This window comes from Orycteropus afer, unplaced genomic scaffold (genome assembly GCF_000298275.1).
Source record: "Orycteropus afer afer isolate SDZICR_OR568_19922 unplaced genomic scaffold, OryAfe1.0 scaffold00314, whole genome shotgun sequence".
Lineage (NCBI taxonomy): Eukaryota > Metazoa > Chordata > Mammalia > Tubulidentata > Orycteropodidae > Orycteropus > Orycteropus afer.
Window position 1 is genome coordinate 1,387,392 of NW_006921901.1, and position 20,525 is coordinate 1,407,916.

The 20,525-nt window shown below is 41.1% G+C and overlaps 1 protein-coding gene across 1 annotated transcript in view; it reads right to left on the reverse strand.

Moving 5' to 3' along the window:
* Positions 1–3,021: 3,021 nt before the first annotated feature.
* CCDC198 (coiled-coil domain containing 198) overlaps positions 3,022–20,525 on the reverse strand; it is a 53,805-nt gene continuing 36,301 nt past the window's right edge. Inside the window, exons 3-6 of the mRNA XM_007951868.1 lie at positions 18,230–18,316; positions 16,727–16,825; positions 13,923–14,079; positions 3,022–3,251 (exon numbers count right to left, since the gene is read on the reverse strand). Coding sequence (XP_007950059.1) covers positions 3,022–3,251; positions 13,923–14,079; positions 16,727–16,825; positions 18,230–18,316 — 573 coding nt within the window. The remainder of the gene's footprint in view (positions 3,252–13,922; positions 14,080–16,726; positions 16,826–18,229; positions 18,317–20,525) is intronic.

Consider the following 20,525-nt stretch of genomic DNA (forward strand, 5'->3'; position numbering starts at 1 on the left):
TGGAAGTTCCGTGTCAATATACTGCTCAACCGTTTTTTAACTACCTTCAGCACAATTTTACTTGTGTGTGATATTAATGATATTGATTGGTAATTTCCATGTTCTTTTGGATCGTCTTTCTTTGGAATGGGCACAAATATGGATCTCTTCCAGTTGGTTGACCAGGTAGCTGTCTTCCAAATTTGTTGGTGTAAACAAGTAAGTGCACTACTTGTCTGTCAGTTTGTCCTACTGTGGTGGCTGGCATGTGGCTGTGAGGTGGGAGGCTTCACCACTGGCATTTCGAATCCCAGCAGGGTCACCCTTGGTGGACAGGTTTCAGTGGAGCTTCCAGACTCAGACGGACTGGGATGAAGGACAGGGCCCTCCACTTCTGAAAATAATTGGCCCCTGAAAATCTTATTATTAGTATTATTATTACTGCATTATTATGTTAAAGGTATTTGAGAGTATCTGGACATGTTTCTTTAATGTTTTTCATGCATAGAAAGGTCCACTATATATTGTATACTAAGACACACATTTGACTGATGTTACATACAAACTGTACCTAACTGTTACAACTTACATACAAATTTGACTTAAAGACAGACTTAGGAATGGAACTCATTCATAACTGGTGACTGCCTGTATATAATATGGCATTCACACAACATCTAAATCAAACAATGTCTTATTTCACAGAACATATTGTGAACATTAAGCAATGCATGACTGTAAATTCAAACAGAGAAGACATTATGATCGATTTTCTTCTGTAGCTAACATTCTCTGATAGAGTTTCAAAATATATTTTGAGTCATGGCATCATCTGCATATGTGTGTAGCTACTGTATCCCAAGGCAATGCTTAATTTATGCCATCCATTCAGATGTAGAAATTCCAAGAGCTTTATTTATTTTTAAAATTCCCTTTCTTTACTGTATAATCAAGTTTGTATAGTGAAGATTCTTGGGAAATGCGGGTGAATGAGTACATAGCTGGAGAGAAATAAGTGCCTCTCTAATTGACTAGTTAATTCAACACATGAATTAATTAATTCACCATTTAATGATAAACTGTGCCCGGTATCATGCTGGGAAGAGATACCACAGGGAGAAGATGTTGTCTGTGCCCTCATACAGCTCATGTGTCCAGTGAGCTGATAGAAGGGGGGTGTTGTCCAGTTTACTGCCACAGAGCAGAGGAGTGAAGACATGTTTTGCCCCCCTACCCTCTGGCATCAGCATTGGGAGTTGCTTGCCTCATGTTGTTTGAAACCTCCCTATCAACCATGTGTGAGGGCATTATGAATAGGTTAGACTTATTCCTCCCCTCAAGGATCTTCTAAAGAAGTCTAGTTGGTCAAATAATTGATCATTCCTTTGTTGGAAATGTGTTTCTTTGTTGTTGTGGTGCATCATCGAGGTGATTCTGACTCCCAGCAACCTGTATGACAGAGTAGAACTGCTCCATCGGGTTTGCTAGGCTGTAGTCTTTTACCAGAGATCACCAGGTCTTTTTTCCTGTGGAGATGTGTAAGTTTGAACCGCTCACCTTGCAGTTAGCAGCTGAGCACTTAATCATTGTGCCACCAGGTCACCTTGTTTCTTACTTACTACAGAAAAAGTGAACTGAGTACTTCTCACAACAACCAGGAGTAGAAATGCCCAGGGGTGATCTCATTACCTTCTGTCCTTGGAAGAAACATAAACGTTTATTCCCTAGCATATCAGGCTTTTTATCTTCTTAGTAGCTGATCTGAATGTACCGAGTGCCACATTTGGGAGTGTGAGGATGTGTGAGAGTGGGTGTGTGTGTATGTGATTTCTATTTTTTTCTTTTGGGAAATTCCCTAGAGAAGACTTAAAAGGGTGTTTTTGTTTTGCTTTAAAGTTTCACTAAATTCTTAGAAGCCTCTGATTGCTTAAAAGTATTTTCAGATTATGCTCAGCATACAGTGGAGCCTCAATTTACACAAGAAACCTCCCAAATATGGCCTAACAATCTATTTTTTGGAAATGAAATAACTTTGGACTGGGCATTTCTGAAGTTCCTTTTAGTTTTAAAGAGCTCTAAAATCTACATTATAATTGAAGTACTTTGTCTTTATTTGATTTTGAGCTTCAATTCAATAAGACCTTCTACACTTGACAACGCTTTACCTCTTTCCTGTACTGTCTTTATTATGGAGATAATAAGCCACAAACTTGCATGAAATTGACCTAAGTGAGCTTAGTACCTAAAATAGCATTAGTGTGACTTTCTTTAGAAAAAATAAAAGACTGAGTTTTATTTGTATCAAATCTGTCTTCATCTATTTGTTTATAAGATCTCATTTGCTTTTTAACAATGTGGTATGGTGTGAGTTTCCAAAGGGAGACCCCAATGGATGGTGCATTGGGAATTCCCACCCCATGTAGTCTCTTTTTTGCTGGCTCTGAACTTCTTTGTGATTTGCATTAACCAATAGAATGTGGCAGAAGTGATGTGATATCAGTTCCATGACTAGCCTTTAAGAGAATTGGCAGTTTCTGCTTCATCCTCTTATAACATTTGCTTTTGGGAACCCAGAGATGACATGAAAGAAAACTGACAACCTTTACTGGAGAGACTACATCAAAAGACTGTGTGTGTGTGTGAGAGAGAGAGAGAGAGAGACAGAGAGAGAGAGACAGGGAATCCAGTTTTCCCATCACCTGGGTTGAGCCTCCAGATGACTCCAGTCCTGGCTGGACTTCAACCACCTGAAAGTCTACAAAAAACAGCAGAAAAACCATCTAGCTGAACTCAGCAACTCACAGAAAAGTGAGAGACAATAAAGTGGCTCTTGTTTAAACCCCTGTTTTGAAGCAGTTATGTAGAAAGGACAGAACATATGAAAAACCTGTAAACCATGAGAAACCAAACAATACCATTTCTTTTTACCAAGAAAGTGAGTTGGTTTCCTCAGAATAATTCATACGCAACTTAGAAAAATTTTACAGGAAAGAAAAGCTTCAGTGCACAGAGTATCTAGATTAATGAATGGCATTTTTATTCTTAATCAAAAAAGTAATCAAAAAGTGGGATTCTCTCTGTCCTGGTCCTCACCAGTGCTCTTGGTTTCTTCTCATCATTTCCTGATTCATCTGAGTCAGAGCTAGAACCATTCCAGAAAAGCTGTCCCCGGGCCTCCTGCTCATGGAGCCATGTTTCCATTTTGCCAATTTTGGGAGGACAGTAGTCATTCTCTGCTTGGTGTTCTAAAAATTCTGCATTCCATGAATTTCCTACAAAAAAAATTAAAGGTTGACTTAATTTCATTTTTCCCCTAACAATGATTTATTTAATTATTAGCTTTCTAAACTTTTATAAACACAGAAGAAATTGCTTGGTGTCCCTCAGAACTACAGAAGCATAATTCTAATGTCTCTGTAAGCATTAAAATTTTTTTTTTAGTTGTTAATTTTAAAGAATTTTAAATCTTCAGAAAGTCTCAAGAGTAGTACAGTACATACCTTTTATATCAACTCATTGACAACATTGTGACACAATTTTGCTTTTTCTCTGTCTCACACACACATACACACTTATCAGTAGAAGTAAAGAGCTTTATAATACCTACTGAGTAGGTCAGAGGCAGGGCTTGCCCAAGAGGCCAAGGAACCAGAAAGCAGTAGCTGAAAAGACGGGGAGCACAGGAAGCAGAGGTGCCTTGATCTCAAAGGGTGGGCATGACTTCTGGGGTTTCAAAGGGTGGGGCACAGCCTCCTAGGTTTAAAAGAGTCAAATCTTCAACAACTTGGTTCTGGTGTGTGGGGCTGCCATTCACAAGTGCCAGGGGCCTGGGGCTGGCTCTGCTGCCCAAACCTGAGGGGATGGATCTACCATGCTCAAGGGGCAGAATTCTGGATGAGAACTCCCATCCTGGGGCTGAGCGGGTGGGGTTGCCACTCAGTTGGACTAAGAAAATGGGGCTGTCCAAAGCTGAGAAAGTAGAGTTGCTGTTCCAGTGGGCCTGGAAGGCAGAGCTGAAGCCCAGGACTGAGGGGCCCCTACCCAGAATCCAGAGAACATGGCCAACACCCAGAGTCTGGAGGACGGGACCACTGTCCAAAACATCTCAGAGAAGAGGTTATTTTCAAGGCTTGAGAGCTAATGTAGTATGTTCTGCTGGTTTTTGACTTGTTTAATGTTGTTATCCCTTGTTTCCCTCTAATTTCTCCCATTTGTCATGAGAATGTCTACCTTGTTGTCTGCCTGTTCCACCATTGTACTTTAGAAGCAGATAATTTTTATCCTAGATTCACAGATGAAGCAGAATTTTGCCCCAGGATGAAATCTGGACTTGGTGTTGATTTAAGCCTTTTGGGATGATATGATGGGGTGAAAGTGTTTTTCACACAGCAAGGACATGAATTTTGGGGGCCCAAAGGGTGGAATGGCATGGATTGAATTTTATTCCCCCAAAATATGTGTCAATTTGGCAGGGCCATGATTTCTAGTGGTGTGACAATTAGGTAATGATTTTATCATCCTTGATGATGTGATCAAATATGATCAGCCAATCAGTTTTAAGGGGATATGAGTTGGGTCCAACTCGATGGCACATAACAACAACAACAAGGGTGAGATGCAACACTCTTATTCAGGTCACAGCCCTGATATGGAGTAAGGGGAGTTTCCCTGGGGCTAGCCTGCATCACTTTTTACTTTACAAGTGATACAAGGAGGGAGATGTAAGCAAAGAGAGCGGGACCTCAGTACCACCAAGAAAGAAAAGCAGGGAATAAAGCATGTGCTTTGGACCCAGGGGAAGACTGATGCCAAGAAAAATGGAAGTCTCCAAGGAACACCAAGCCCATAGATGTTGAAAGGAGTCAAGAACCTTCTCCTAGAGCGAGCAGAAAAAGAAGACTTTCCCCCAGAGCTGGGGCCCAGAATTTGAACTTCTAGATTCTTGAACTGTGAGAGAATAAATTTGTTTGTTAAAGCCATCCACTTGTGGTATTATTTGTTAAAGCAACACTAGATAACTAAGACACTTGGCAAATTTAACATTGGTATACTAACTACTATTTTCTTAATATATGGCTAATAATTCAATATTTATGGTTGTTCCAACATACAGCTGTTTTTTGTTTGTCTTCTTGTGTTTTGTTTTTAGATCCAGGATCCTTGGATAATGCATTACATTTAATCGTCTTGTCTCTTAGTCTCTTAATTCATGAACACTTTCCTAAGCTTTTCTTCCTCCTCTCTTCCTTCCTCCCTCCGTCTCTTCATCTTCTTCTCTTCTTCCTCCCCATCCCATTTCCTTTCTTCCCTTCTCCTCCTTTTTGTCTTTTCTAACACTGACATTTTAAAGAGTCCAAGAGAATTGTTTTGCAGAATGACTCTAAATTTTGATTTATCTGATTGTTTCCTTAGGTTACATTCATATTAAACATTTTTGGCAAGAATATTGCAAGATGATGTTATCTAGTCGATTTGTTGAACACCTTCTATGTGCTAGGAACATTATAGATGCTTTTACTAACCTTCTCATCAACTCTGACTTCATATCAGAATTACTTGTAGAGCATTTTGGAAACACAGATGTCTGGGACACACTATGGAGCTCAATGGAACAGGCATTTTATTATACATACACACACACACACATACATACAACAAGGCAACACACTGCTGTCGAGTCGGGTCCGACTCATAGCGACCCCTCCTTGGGTTTCCAAGGCGATATCACTACGGAAGTAGATTGCCCAACCTTTCTTCTGAGGAGTGGCTGGTGGGTTTGAACCACTAGCCTTCTGGTTAGCAGTCAAATGCCTTAGGCACTAAGCCACCAGAGATATCAAACCCATAATTTTAACAGTTACTTCACAGACGAGAGCAAATAAAAAGCAAAACAAAACAAGATCCTTTAAAGAAAAATGTTAAGTAAGTAATAGTACAGATGTCCACATAAGGCCAGAATTGTGAAGGTAACATTCAAATGATATAGTTAGAATGATACTTCCTTGAGGATGGTTGAGGCAGAGACAAGATGGCATCCTGTTAACACATTCGCCAAAACCTTCTATAACTGAGATAATGGGAAACTGAATGAAACAGATACAAATAATGATCTTGGAATTCTGAACATCAAATGAGAAGATAAAGAATTACATTGAGCGCTGATTGGAAAGGGAAATGGAGTGAGATCAGTGACTGGGGAGAGAGAAGAGATCAGAGTTGATGGAAATGGGCACATCTTGAAGAGATACACAAGACACTGATGAGAAAGACACAGAGTGGACAGATTGGGAGGAATTCAAAGTGAGCGATATATGTTGCAGCAGCTGGGAGAGAAGCAGGCAGGAAATCCAGTCAGAGGTACAGGTGACCCAGTCGGCCACTGGGAGAGGGAGGGTGAGCAGGAGTCAACTTCAGCAGCAGCCATTTTGGGGCGGGGAAAGGCCTGTGTTGTGGTGGTTGAAGAGGCTGAGCTTTAGACAATCTCTGCTCCAGTTAATCTGACAACAACAGGACGAGTGGCTGTGTGAGACTGGAGGAGTGACACACCCTATGCGCTCTGATCTAACAACCACACACCTCCCCTGCACACAGGGGTAAATAACCCTCTCCGCAGCCAGAGGCGCAGTGGATAGAGAAGCCCCACTGTCACCAACCCCAAACCCTGAACACCTCCACCTTTAGCAAACGGAGTCAGGGCCTGAAACTTGCCCACTGGGGACCTAAGGGACGGGGAGAAGTTTTTCACACTGGAACAAGAGGCACAACCCTGCAGACCCCTCCCTGGGGGGGGGGGCTCCTTGTGCCAGGCACCTCCCACTTCTGTGAACTGAAAGGCCTGTGTTGGGGTGGTTAGAGAAGAGAGTATCAGGGCGGGCAGAAGCTGGAGAAATGCTGTGTGTGCCCCGAAGCGTGTCAGACCCACACTAGTGAATCATAACTGTTGAGCCATACTCTCCACAACAAAAAGTACAGCTTCCCTGCGAATAGGGGCAGAACCTCTCCCCCCCACCACCACACCAGGGGCCAAGTCTCGTACCCACCTGCAGCAACCCACTCCAAACACAGAGCCAGAGGCTGAGGCCGTCCCTCCCTCTGCATACATTACTGGTTGCTCCTTCTCACATTGAGCAAAACAAGCAAACACCTGCAGCTTTTTCCACTGGAGGGGCCCCTTGTCCTAGGCTCCTTCCACCTCTGCAGCCACACCTGTGGGGTGTGGTACATGCTACACAGGGCTGCTGCCTGACCATAATTACAAAAGGGCCTCTCTCCTCTTCAGTTTCCCTCATTTCCCTTCCCTTACTTTTTTCCTTCCTCCTTGTCCAATTTTTCTCCCCTTTAATTGTTTATTTCTCTCTCCTCCTCTTTATCTTAGGTTTTTGCCAACCTTCCAGCTCCACCACCCCCTCTTTGTCTTTTTTTCTGTATTTTTTTAGCTTTTATTTTTATTTTTTTGTTCCTTTTCCTTCTCTTCTTCTCCCTGAGTCTACCCACCCTTTTCCTGCCCGAGGAGGAGGACATTAACTCTCCACTAGTCAGCCATGTCTACTGCACCAACCCCCTCACCCAATAGATGAGCACCACTATCAGCTCCTACATCGCTGGATCAGCAACAGATGGTGGACAATACCTGTTCATCCCAACTGCAACTCCTATTTATGTCAAACAGAGACCTGTACCCACATTCCCATCAGTTATTCTACCAATCTGGAGATAGCTGAGGAGTGCTTCAGTGCTACCAAGTTAACAACCAAAGAAGCATACCTGCCCCACTCATCTGGATATATTGAAACAAGCCAATACACAATCAACAAATAAAAACAACAACTTCAAAATATCTCAGAGACAACAGACAATTTCAATTCAAACAAAGAAACAGGACAAGAAGCAAGTGACCAAAATAAAGAACTAGGAAATCTCCCCAAGGAAGAACAGGTAATAGAACTACCTGAGAAGAAATTAAAAAGATTATATATATATATGTTATTGTTGTTGTTAGGTGCTGTCGAGTCATCTTTGACTCATAGCGACTCTATGCACAGCAGAATGAAACACTGCCTGGTCCTGTGCTAGCCTCACGATCCTTGCTATGCTTGAGCCCATCACTGCAGCCACTGTGTCAATCCATTTCATTGAGGGCCTGCCCCTTCTTCATTGACCCTCCACTTTACCAAGCATGATATCCTTCTCCAGGGAATGGTTCCTTCCTTCTGACAACATGACCAAAGCAGGTGAGACAAAGTCTGGCCATTCTTGCTGCCAAGGAGCATTCTGGCTGCACTTCCTCCAGGACAGATTTGTTAGTCCTTTTAGCAGACCACAGGAGCTCTGGTAATGTAGTGCCTAAGGCATTTGACTGCTAACCAGAAGGCTGGTGGTTCAAACCCACCAGCCACTCCTCAGAAGGAAGATTGGGCAATCTACTTCCGTAGTGATACTGCCTTAGAAACACAAGGAGGGGTCACTAGGAGTCAGATCCGACTCAATGGCAGTGAGTTTTTAGCAGACCATGGTACTCTTAGCATTCTTCTCCAACACCACAACTCAAAACCATCAATTCTTCTTTGGTCTCCCTTATTCATTGTCCAGCTCTCACATGCATATGAGGCAATCAAAAATACCGTGGCTTGGGTTAGGTGCACCTTAGTCTTCAAGGAGACATCTTTGCTCTTTAGCACTTGAAAGAGGCCCTTTGCAGCAGATTTGCCCAATGCAATACGTCGTCTGATGTCTTGACTGCTGCTGCTAATCTTGATCTGAAAGCAGCAGTCAAGATACACACACACACACACACACACACGGCCTTCCAAGAGCTCAAGGAAACAATAAGTAGAGGGAAGGAAAAGACAGACAATACCCTTGAAGAATTCAGGAAAATCATACATGAACCAAATGACAAAATAAATAAACAACTAGAAATCTTACAAAAACAGCAATTAGGTATCCAGAAGATGAACACTAAAATTATGGAGATAGATAACACACTGGAAGGACAGAAGAGTAGAACGAAACTGACTGAAGAATGCACATCCCAGCTAGAAAACAAATCCCTTGACACCAGCTTTTATGAGGAAAAATCAGAAAAGAGAATAAAGAGAAATGAAGGAAACCTGAGAGTTTTATGGGATAATATCAAAAGAAATAACATACATATGACTGGAATTCCAGAATAAGAAGAGGCAATAAAAAAAAAAAAAAATCACAGAGAAAATCATTGAAGACTTGCTAACAGAAAATTAGAGGCATCTGGTTGAAAGGCGGAATTGATGTCATAGAAAATTATGATAACTTTTTTTGTGAATATTCCTATACATTCATATGGGATTTTACATTTTTATTTGGTTTTACACATATTGATTTTTATAAAAACTCTGTGTGGTAGATAATATATCATTCCCATTTTACAGATTTGAGAACTCTTTGGTTCAAAGAAGTTAATAATTTGAATTTCATTGTATTATCTAAAAATAGAACAAAGCTATATAGAAAAATTTATTGAGATCCTACAATATGCCAGGTGCTGTTCCAGGAATACCAAAAGGTCCTTGTTCTCATGGATCTGACATGTAGTAAGTGTACTGTTGAGACTCCACTGATGGACTTTTATTCCAAGTCCAGTGCTCTTTCTACACACTTTACTCATACCTTGGAGCCACACACACACTTTAAAACTCATGGAACTGTGTACCAAGAAGGTGATATCGACTATGCAAGTTATGTACAGTTAAATAAATTATGTAATTATATAGGCAGTTCATTACATCAATATATGTAAAAAATTGAGTGAATTCATTTTAAAGCAGCAGCAGAAAACAAATAAAAAACAACTCTTACCCTCTGAGAAATCTGAAACTCTAATCTCATATTCCAAAAGAAGGAACAAAATTGGGCAAATATAGCATTAAGTGAGAGAAGATTAAGGTGTTCTGGTGGTGCAGTGGTTAAAGCACTCAGCTTCTATCAAAAAGGTCAGTAGTTCAAAGCCGCCAGCCACTCTGCAAGAGAAAGATGTGGAAGTCTGCTTCTGTAAAGACTTATAGATCTGGAAACCTGATTGAGCAATTCTACTCTGTCCTATAAGGTCACTATGAGTCAGAATCAACTTGATGGCAGTGGGTTTGGTTTGGAAGAGAAGACTGGTACAGTGGAACCTTAATTTCCAGAACCTGACTGACAGAATGTTCTTGTATGCATATGATATTGGCTACACTCCACTTTTAGGAGAAAGCAAGTGAACTATTTTTAGAAAGAAAAAGAAATCCAAAGATGTTATCTGGGAATATGCTTAAAGGAATCATTGCTAGGATGTATGCCAAATGTAATGGTGTGAAGCCTGTAGGCTCTGGAGCCAGGGGCCCTGAGCCAACATGCCTGAGCAGCTTCACCTCTCAGTGGCTGGCTGTGACCTTGAGTACTCTGGATCTAGTCTCCTTCTTTGTAACATAGAGGTTGTAATAACACTCACCTCATAGGGTTGATATGAGGACTAAATAATACACTTAAAATGCTTTTAAGCATTTTAAAATAGCAGCTATATCTCCCCTACATTGGTCATGTTGACAGAAGGGACCATTCCCTGGAGAAAGATATCATGTTTGGTGAAGTGGAGGGTCAGAGAAAAAGTGGAAGGCTCTGAATCAGATGGATTGACACAGTTGCTGCAACGATGGGCTTGAGTGTAGAAAGGATTGTGATCTGGCACAGGACCGGGCAGTGTTCTGTTCTGTTGTACTTAGGATTGCTATGAGTCGGAGCTGACTTGATGGCACCTAACAATAACATGCCCATCATTATTCCATTCTCCTACATTTCACATGCTCAGGGCTGTATGATGAGAATCAAATCACAGAAGTTAACGGTAATCTTTGTAGGCATTGATGATAAGTTCTTTCAGAAGTCACAGAGGGCAGCCTGTTCTCAAAAGATAAGGTTGAAAAGTTGTAGCCTCTGCATTTGCAGACTTTCCTAAGGTTTTCTTGGATGCAGCCCCATGTCCCTGGTTACCTGGTGAGGTTATATGAGGGGGTGGGTAGGAGCACATACTTTGAAGTCAGAAAGACCTGGCCTTGAATCCCAGTTCTGCCATGTCAGGCAAGTTCCCTAATCTCTATGACTTAGTCCTTCATTCATAAAATGGAGCTAATAGTAACCCCTACCTTGTAGGTTGTATACGGATCAAATGCAGAAAATGTGTGTAAAGAGTGGAGCATGGAACCTGGCTTATACTAAGCATTCATTCAACAATAGTTTGGACAAGATAAAGCAGCTTTAAAAGCATCAGGATAGCAAAAGAAGACCCCTTCTGTGCCACACATTCTCCTGGGCCCCTCCAGGCCTGAGGCATCTTCCAAAGACTTTGCTAGTATTGGTTTGTCTTGCTCTCAAGTGATGATGCTAAGTGTCTAACCTTAGCTAAGGCACTTTTCCTGGTTGCTTTTGGCAATATTTTTTAAAGTATTTTTTAAGTTGTAAAAATTGTTTATGCGCTTACCAAGCATATTTTATTATGGGACTGGGAGTTAGAGGTTAAATAGATGCCCCAAATAGATTTCTAATTATTCAGCGTTTTCTTATTTAATTAACTTATTGATTGTGCATCTTGCTCCTCTGAGTAGGGGCAGTGTCTCGGCTGATAATTTTGCATATCAGAAGCCCAAGACCACCAGAGACATGGCTAGCATTTCTGCAACTCTCTTGGCAGTCCATCAGCTGATGTGGGGATTTGGCACACAATCTGTGTGTGGACAAGATTGTACATCAGCAGCAGTGGGTTTACCCTGGGGGAATCCCCCTGCCTTTGAGTAGATTCTGACTCATAGCAACCCCATAGGATAGGGTAGAACTGTCCTGTAGGGTTTTCAAGGCTGTACATCTTTGTGGAAGTAGACTGCAACATCTTCCTCCAGTGGAGCCACTGGTGGGTTCGAACTGCCAAACTTTCAGTTGATAGCCAAGCACTTTAATCACTATGCCACCAGGGTTCTTTGAGGGAATATGGACAAAGAACTGTTAATAGGATTCTAATTTGTGGGACAGTGAAGCATAGAGATGATGGACACAGATGCCCATTGGAAAGCACAGAGCGATTTGAGTAGCTTGATGTGGCTGGAGTGAGGGAGTGGGAGCAAGAGTGGCAGGAAATGCATCTAGGAAGGTAGGCAGCAGCTAGACCCTGAAAGTCCTAACATAGCATCTTAAGGGATTTAGACTTTGTCCTCAGGCAACTCACTGAAGGATTTAAAAAAAAAATTTTTTTTTAAAGCAGAGGAGTGACACAGTCAGGTTTGTATTTATAGATCGCTCTGCTATCAAAAACCCTACAGAGCAGGTCTACTCTGAACATACGGAGTCACCATGACTCACAATTGACTCAAGGGCAACTAACAACAGCTCTGCTATTAGTGCGGACCTTCATGAGAATCACCTGGGGACTGAGAGCCAATGCATGTCCTGACTCAGGAAGTCTAAAGTGGAATTCTGCATTTCTAACAAGCTTCCAAGTGATGCCGATGCTGGTGGTCTGGGACCACACTGAGAAGTGCTAAAGTGGAGAGGGTTGATAGAAGGAGGGTAAGACTTGGGACAAGCAGCCCAGTCAGGAGGCCCTAGCAATAGCCTTGGTGTGGGATGATGATGGAAGTAGCATTGGAGAGTGGGCAGATTTCAGCACTAGATGGTGTCAACAGGGCTTTGTGATTGCAAGGAGAAGAAGGCCAAGGGCCCCAGGACTCTGGTTGGTGCGTGGAAACCTCACCCCTGAGACACTGGATGCAGCAGGAGGAGCAATTAGGGTGGGGAATGACGCCAGGTTTACTTTGCCACATTTTGTGGCTGAGATGGCTGACTTGCAGGGGAAGGGGCAGACTGGGAGAGAAGAGTGTCTGCATACAGCATCACACTTGCCAAAGACAACAGTTTGTCATGTGACCCTAAGCAATTTAATATACAGGCAGTCCCCAGGTTACAAACATCCTATTTACAGGCAGCTCCTACTTGTCCTTTAATGTTTTGTAAATTTGCCTTTATTTTGAAATTTTTGAAACAACACTGCTGTTGAGTCAATTCCATCTCATAGCAGACCTACTGGGTAGAGTAGAACTACCCCTTAGGGTTTCCAAGGCTGCTACATCTTTCTCCTCTGGAGCAGGTGGTGGGCTTGAACTGCCGGCCTTTTGGTTAGCAGCTGATCACTTTAATCATTAAGCCACCAGGGCTCACTGAACCAACCCCTCCCAAAAACCAAACCAAATTCACTGCCATCAAGTCTATTCTGATGAATAGCAAACCCACTTGGGTTTCCAAGGCAGTAAATCTTTATGGAAGTAGACTGCCTCCTCTTTCTTCTATGAAACAGCTGCTGGATTCAAACAACCAACTTTTTGGTTAGTAGCCAAGTGCCTTAACCACTACACCACCAGAACTCCTTGAACCAATCCCTACTTGCAACAATTTCTTCCTCATAATCACCTTCACTTGTAGCACGTGCAGCTTTTAAATCATTGAAAACACTTCAAGTCTTTTCTTGTGTTAAAGTAAGGCTAAATGAGAACCATATGCACGTGGTCCAACTTACCTACAAATTCTTAAAGCGCTCGTAACCCAGGGACTGCCCTCATCTCTGTGTGGTTCATTCTCTCTAATGATAAGGCTATTTTGCCTTTTTCCCTCCTAGGGAAATTGCAAGGATTGCAATAATGTGTGTAAATCATATTACATCCGTAAAAAGAAAAGGGACATCTTTTAACAGAACTTAAGCTTCTGTCTTTTCCTCCAGACCATCCAAAATTATATGACAACATTCACACTAAGTTCCACAAACTAAAATGTCAGCAGGAACCTAAGGCTGTTTGTCTTTTTTTTTCCCTGCTTGGAGATTGTTTGGCAAAGTTGTAAAAAGACTTAAAATATTTTATTTTAGGGGAAAAAAAAATCACACAACGCACCTGGTCTTCTGTTCACTGTTTCATCAGGTAATAAGGTTAGGTCATGGTCCTTGTTTCTTGGGATGCTTTGAAGAATTTTCTTGGCCTCATGTTCCCTCAGTTTTTGTTTGTTAACTTTTGCCTCCCTGTGAAGACTTTTCTTCAATTCCATTTGGGCCTGAAAATCATCAGTTATATAGATTAATACTTTCTCCAAGCTGCTTTTACCAGAATGAATCTACAGAGCAGTTTGTAAGTCGTGTGCCTATCTGCAGACCTCTGCAGTCCCTAGCCAGAACATGGTTTTCTATTTCCTACTAGAAGGTACAGAAACTCTTTTTATTCATAGACTTGTTAGGAGAAAGGAAAATATGCTCACAGTCTCAAAAGGTATGGCTTAAGATGAGGACTTCTGTACATCAAAAGACTTTGTCAACAAAGTGAAAAGATAGCCTACAGACTGGGAGAAAATTTTAAGAATGATATATTACCTAAGGGTCTAATATCCAATAATATATAAAACTTTTACAACAAAAAGACAAAACAGCCCAATCAAAAAATGGGCAAAGGACTTGAATGGACAAATCACCAAAGAGGATATCCATATGACCAACAAACACATGAAAAGATGCTCAACATCATTAGCCATTGGGGAGATGCAAATCAAAATGACAATGAGATATCACTTCTCTCCATTAAAATGGCAATGATAAAAACAAACAAGAAAACAAGTGTTAGAGAGGTTGTAGAGAAATTGAAACACTCATCCATTGCTGGTGGGAATGTACCGCCACTGTGGGAAACAGTTTGGATAGTCCTCAAAATGTTGAACATAGAACTACCATATGACCCAACAATCTGATTCTTAAGTGTGTACCCAAGGGACTTGAAAGCAGTGACACATACAGACATATGTACACTAATGTTCATCGCAGCACTATTCACAATAGCCAAAATGTAGAAACAAAAATGTCCATCAACGAATGCATACACACACAATGGAATATTATGCAGCCATAAAGAGAAATGAAGTTCTTCTGATGCATGCCACAACATGGATGAATCTTGAAAACACACAGAGCCAAGTAAGTTGCAAAAGGACAAATACTATATTTCACTTACATGAAATAAGAAAATATATAGAAACCAAAGATTATTAATGGTTATCAGGGTGGGAAGGAGGGACTACAGGGGAGTATTTGTTTAGGGAGCATTGAGTTTATATTAAAAGTGGAAGCATATTTTGGAAAAGGATACTGATAATAGTGGCACAACATGACAAGTATAATTACTGTAATTGAATTGTAAATGTGGAAGTAGTGCTGGTGAATGTTTTGGTGTGTATATTTTCACAACAATAAAAAATAAAAATTTACAAAAAAATTCAAAAAGTGAAAAAAAATCCATAAAGACATCTGTAAAAACATTTCTCTTTAGGCTAGCTGATATGTTTGAAATTGCATAGGACAGTGGCTACTGGCTTATTCACTAGAGTGCAGAATTTAGAATATGGCAGTTATAGGGTTTGTTACAAGAGGTCTTTCTTGTAAGATAATTCTATGACATGAACCATAGAAAGGTGGTTAGGTATCAAAATAAAGGCCAATGCACTTCCCTGCTTTAAACTAAAGCAAGAAAAATTATGTAACCCCATTTTTATCCTGAGACCAGAATTTCATAGATGCAGCCTCTTAAAAGGGGGAATCCAGTTAATTGGCCCAGTATCATATTTAGTGTTCTTTCTCCTAGTTCATTGTGTAGTGCCTAGGGTCTTAAAAGCTTGTAAGTGGCCCTTCAAGGTACAATTGGCTTTTATTCACCTTGAGCAACAGAGGAAGAAGAGTCAGGAATAGGAGGAAATGTAATGTGTGGCTAATTGCCCCCATGAACAACTGTCCCCTTTACAATAAGACCAGGGGAACTGGATGGTGTCCAGCTACCATTACTGAACATTTTGATCAAAGATTCTACAGAATAATCCTGATCAAAAGGGGGAACATGCTGAACAGAATTTAAAACTCTTAAGGGCTCCAGACTTTCTGGAGCCATGGAGGCTGGATGAACCCCTGAAACTATTGCCCTGAGATCATCTTTAAACTTTAAACCAAAAATATCCCCTGGAGTCTTTTTAAAACCAAACAGTAGTTCAACTTAACAAAGAATCTCTGCCTTGAGTATGTGCTCTTTTAAAATCTGTCTATATAGGATCAAGGGAGCTCTGGTGGCATAGTGGATAAGGCACTTGACTAACTGGAAAGTCAGTGGTTCAAACCCACCACCGTCTCCACGGAAGGAAGACAGGGAGATCTACAAACGACTTGATGACAGTGAGTTTGGTTTTATATAGGATCAAATTGATAATAGTAACTAGAAAGAGTAGATAGGAAATGTAAGGGTCAGTGAGTTTCTGCTAATGGGGGAGGAACAACTCAGAAAAGGAGAGTGAGAATGGTTGCACAACTTGAATGTAATCAATGTCATTGAATTTTATATGTAGAAACTTTTGAATTGGTGTATGTTCTGTGTATATTCTCAATAAAAACAACAAAATTAAATTACATACACACAGACACACACGGGAGACTTGAGACACAGATACACCAGTAAGAGGACTGAGCACAGAGGAAACACACAACAGGGCTGTTAGCTGAAGGGATCTTCCTGATTCTTCCCAGCTTCCGTAGTTGAGTCATGAGTGCCAATGACTAAATTTAAACAGCCACGTAAAGACTGGTGATGTATCCTTGTGTATATTCATGTTCCAGGGTGGCAATTATGTGGAGTACATTTGGTAAATGTGATATTCTTCATCTCCTCAAATTTACCTCTTGTTTTTTACGGTTCATTTCCAGCATTTGCATCTTATGTAAATATTGTCTTTTCCCAGAAATATATGTTGGTATTTGCATCTTCTTTTCCAGTTCCTGCTATGAAAGATGACACACTGGTTAATATGGATAATTTGTTACTGATTCTGGAATCCATGACTTTAAATCCTTTTTGGAACAGAGTGTAATATCAACCAATCAATTAATCAACCATTGATCCATAGAGATCTACTGTGACATCAAAGGTCAACCATTACAGTTCCCTTAAAGGGCACTTTGCTGTATGTATGATGCAATTTTTTAAAGTTCTAGTAGAGCTTTGCAATTCTCGAAATATCTTTCCACATCTCCTTGTGACAAGATATTATTCCCCATCAACAGATGTTTATTGTGTTCAGGTTTGATGAGACTCTCTCCCCCTGTTTCTTCCACCATTGATTAATTGTCTGGTATGAAATGTGAGTGGGGCCATTGAATGGTTGAATGAAACCTATTTCTACAGAGTACACTCCGAAATACCAATATAAGCCCTGGAGAATATTGCAGTTTAGGAAGAATTTGAAGTTGATTAGTTGTGACTCTGGTGATCTGCCCCTGGTGAGTCATAATCTCCAGTGGGACAGTACAGATGGTTACTGAGGGCAACCAGGGCCAATGCACCTTCATTCTTCACTTGCAGTTGTCAGGAAAAGGAAGCGATAGATCCTGGAACACCTTTCACATCGCCCTTATGGACAGTGAATGTGTCTAGTGATGTGAACCTCAGGGAGAGGGCCCATCTTTGAAGGTGCTGTCAGCACCACAAAGGTGCCCTTCAGGGCCTGACAGTATGTGGGCATATTTTACCAGGTAAGCCAGCTCCACAGCAGCATCTAACAGGATCCAAAATGATTAGGAAGGGCAAGTGTTGAAAACCTGCTCCATAGTTTTCCTTTCTGTGTGAGAGCAATTCTACTTAGCATAGTCTGACAAGTTTGTAACAGGAAACTATCTACAGAAGACCCTTCCAAGCATTACTTTTTGGTGAAGTTGTGGCAAATAAGTCATGACCAACTTTTTGATATGAGTTTCCCTCAAAAAAAAAAAAAAAAAACAAAAAACTCTGAGAATGAAAAAAAAAAAAAATTAACTGAGGGGAGGAATGAAGATAATAAGGGAAGAGCTATGCTGGATCTTCCACAAATTTGAACACTTCTAGAATGACCAATTTCTAAGCAAAATTCCTCTCATTTACCTACATCTCCCTGTTTTCATCATGTAGCTGAGAAGGGCTCGGAGCTAATTTGAGAGGAAGTGCATGGTCAGTTGGAAGTAGACACAGGAGAGAATGTATAGCTTTGAAAAGTTCTAACTTTGAATGACTTCACAGTTTGATTTGTGTTTCAAGTCCCCTGTGCAGGGAGTACATGAAAAGGACGGCTTGCCACCCTCTCCCACCCCCTGTGTCCCATACAGCCTTCCCTCAGTCCCCCATCCTCCCTCATTATTGCCCCAGTTCACCTTTGTTTTGTGTGTTGTCCCAGCTTCGTGCTGGCTCAGGAGCCTTTCAGAAGTAATTACTTGCGGCAGGTTAATGGGTTCAAGCTTCTGGAAGTCCAACATTTAGAACATTCAGCATTCCTCATGCCATGAGATGATGAAACATAAAAGTCAGATATTAAACTATCTTAACACTTTGCAAAAGCAGCACTTATTCTAGAGAGTTACAGGGAAAGTGATTTCAACAGTATTACGGTTGTATCCATGCAGAGGGCTTTCCAGCCTATCTAGGTTCTTTATTGTTACATTACACTGTTGTCAGTGACTTATTGATCTAAATACTGGTTAGTGAGTAAAGAGATTAAGAAGCCTTTTCTGCGTGCACTGAGGGATAATATCCAAAGTTAACAAACAACGAGGGTTTTAGAATAGTAGAGATGAAAGAAGCCCCAGGAGATGATTTTATTCATCCCTTAACCACCCAGCTGAACTATTCCAGTTCTTAGAGAAGTGACCCGTTTTTCAGATCTCCAGAGAAGATTCATCAGCCTCCTCAGTAATAATCACTGGTGCTTATGAGGTACATTTAAAACAAAAGTGCAGATGTGCAAATTGAAATCTTAGAGACGTCTTTGTCTAGTGGGAACTTGGCCTTACAGGGCGATCACGTTGGAGTTTTGATGGGTTCCTAAGACTGAGCAGCCATTGATGAATCAGTAGGTCTGCTTCCGACCCTTCTTGCTTCAGACAACTTAACGCTCAGGAAGCTGGAGCTCTGGGAAGTGAGCAGGGAGCCAGAGATGAAGGCTTGTCTCTTCACATTGACAAGTGTTATGGATTAAATGTGTCCCCTGAAGTATGTATTAGAATCCTAATCCCTGTACCCGCAGATATAATCCTGTTTGAAAATAAGGTTTTCCTTGTTATGTTACTTAGATCCTACCCAAGTAGGGTGGGTTCTAAATCTAATCACTTCTGAGTTACATAAATTAGACATAGAGGCATGCATACACAGGGGAAGCAGGTGCCATGTAAGGATTATCTACAAGCCAAGGAATCAAGGAACACTCGGGACTACTTATAAGCAAGGAATCAACACTACTGAGACCCTGATTTGAACTCTTTTAGCTTTCAGAACTGTGAGAAAGTAAATTTCTGTTCTTTAAAGTCACCCACTTAAAATATTTGTGTTACAGCAGCCCTAGGTAACTAAGACAACATGCAAATGAGGGACTTGAAGGGGCACAGAATTTATTTGCTCAGTGAATGGTTACTGAATGACTGTTATATGTCAAGAATGTGTATGCAATGGTCAGCAAAACTGGGCATGATCCTTCAAAGAGTTTTACAATGTATGGAGGAAAATATACACTTTTGCGTGTGAGATTATTTGATTAATAATTGTAAACTGCCACCAGAGCTTTGAAGGAAAAGTCCACATAGAATATCTAACTGGAGAACCCCACCTGGGAGGTAGAGAAGAAGATGGGTAAGGAGACAATCTGGGGAAGTTTCAAGAGAAGAAACTTTTCAGCAGAAGTTGGAAGGTTGAGAAGGAGTTTTTAGGGCAAATCTGCTGCAAAAGACCTCTCTATAAAGTGTTAGAAAGCAAAAATGTCACCTTGAGGATTAAGGTGAGCCTGACCCCAAGCTCATATGTATGTGAAAGCTAGATAATGAATCCAAAGATCAAGGAAGAATTCTTGCCTTTGAATTATGGCATAGAATACTGAATATGCCTTGGACTGCCAGAAGAATGAACAAATTTGTCTTGGAAGAAGCACAGGCAGAATAATGCTCTTTAGAAGCAAGGATGGTGAGACTTAATCTTACATACTTTGGACATGGACATGTTATTAGGAGGGACAACTCCTTGGAGAAGGACATAATGCTTGGTAGAGAGATTAAAAGAGAAAGACCCCCAATGAAATAGACTGACACAATGGGCTCAAACATAGCAATGATCACGAGAATGGTGCAGGATCAGGCAATGGTTCATTCTGTCATATTTGGGGTCAACATGAGTTGGAACTGACTCTGTGGCACTTGAGAATAACAACAAAGTGTTACAGGCAGAGGGAACAGCGTGTTCAATAGCCCTGAGGAGAGAGGGAGTGTGACCTTTTCAAGACACTGAAAGAAAGCCAGTTGGCTGGAGTTTAGAGTGAGTATAAGAATGGCTCAAAATAAGGCTCAGGAGGTAGGCAACAGACAGATTGTGCAGGTCCTGATAGGCCATTCTAAAGATGTTGGTTTTCTTGAGAGCAATGGAGGCCAATGGCAAGTGTTAACCAAAGTAGTAACATGATTCATTTTC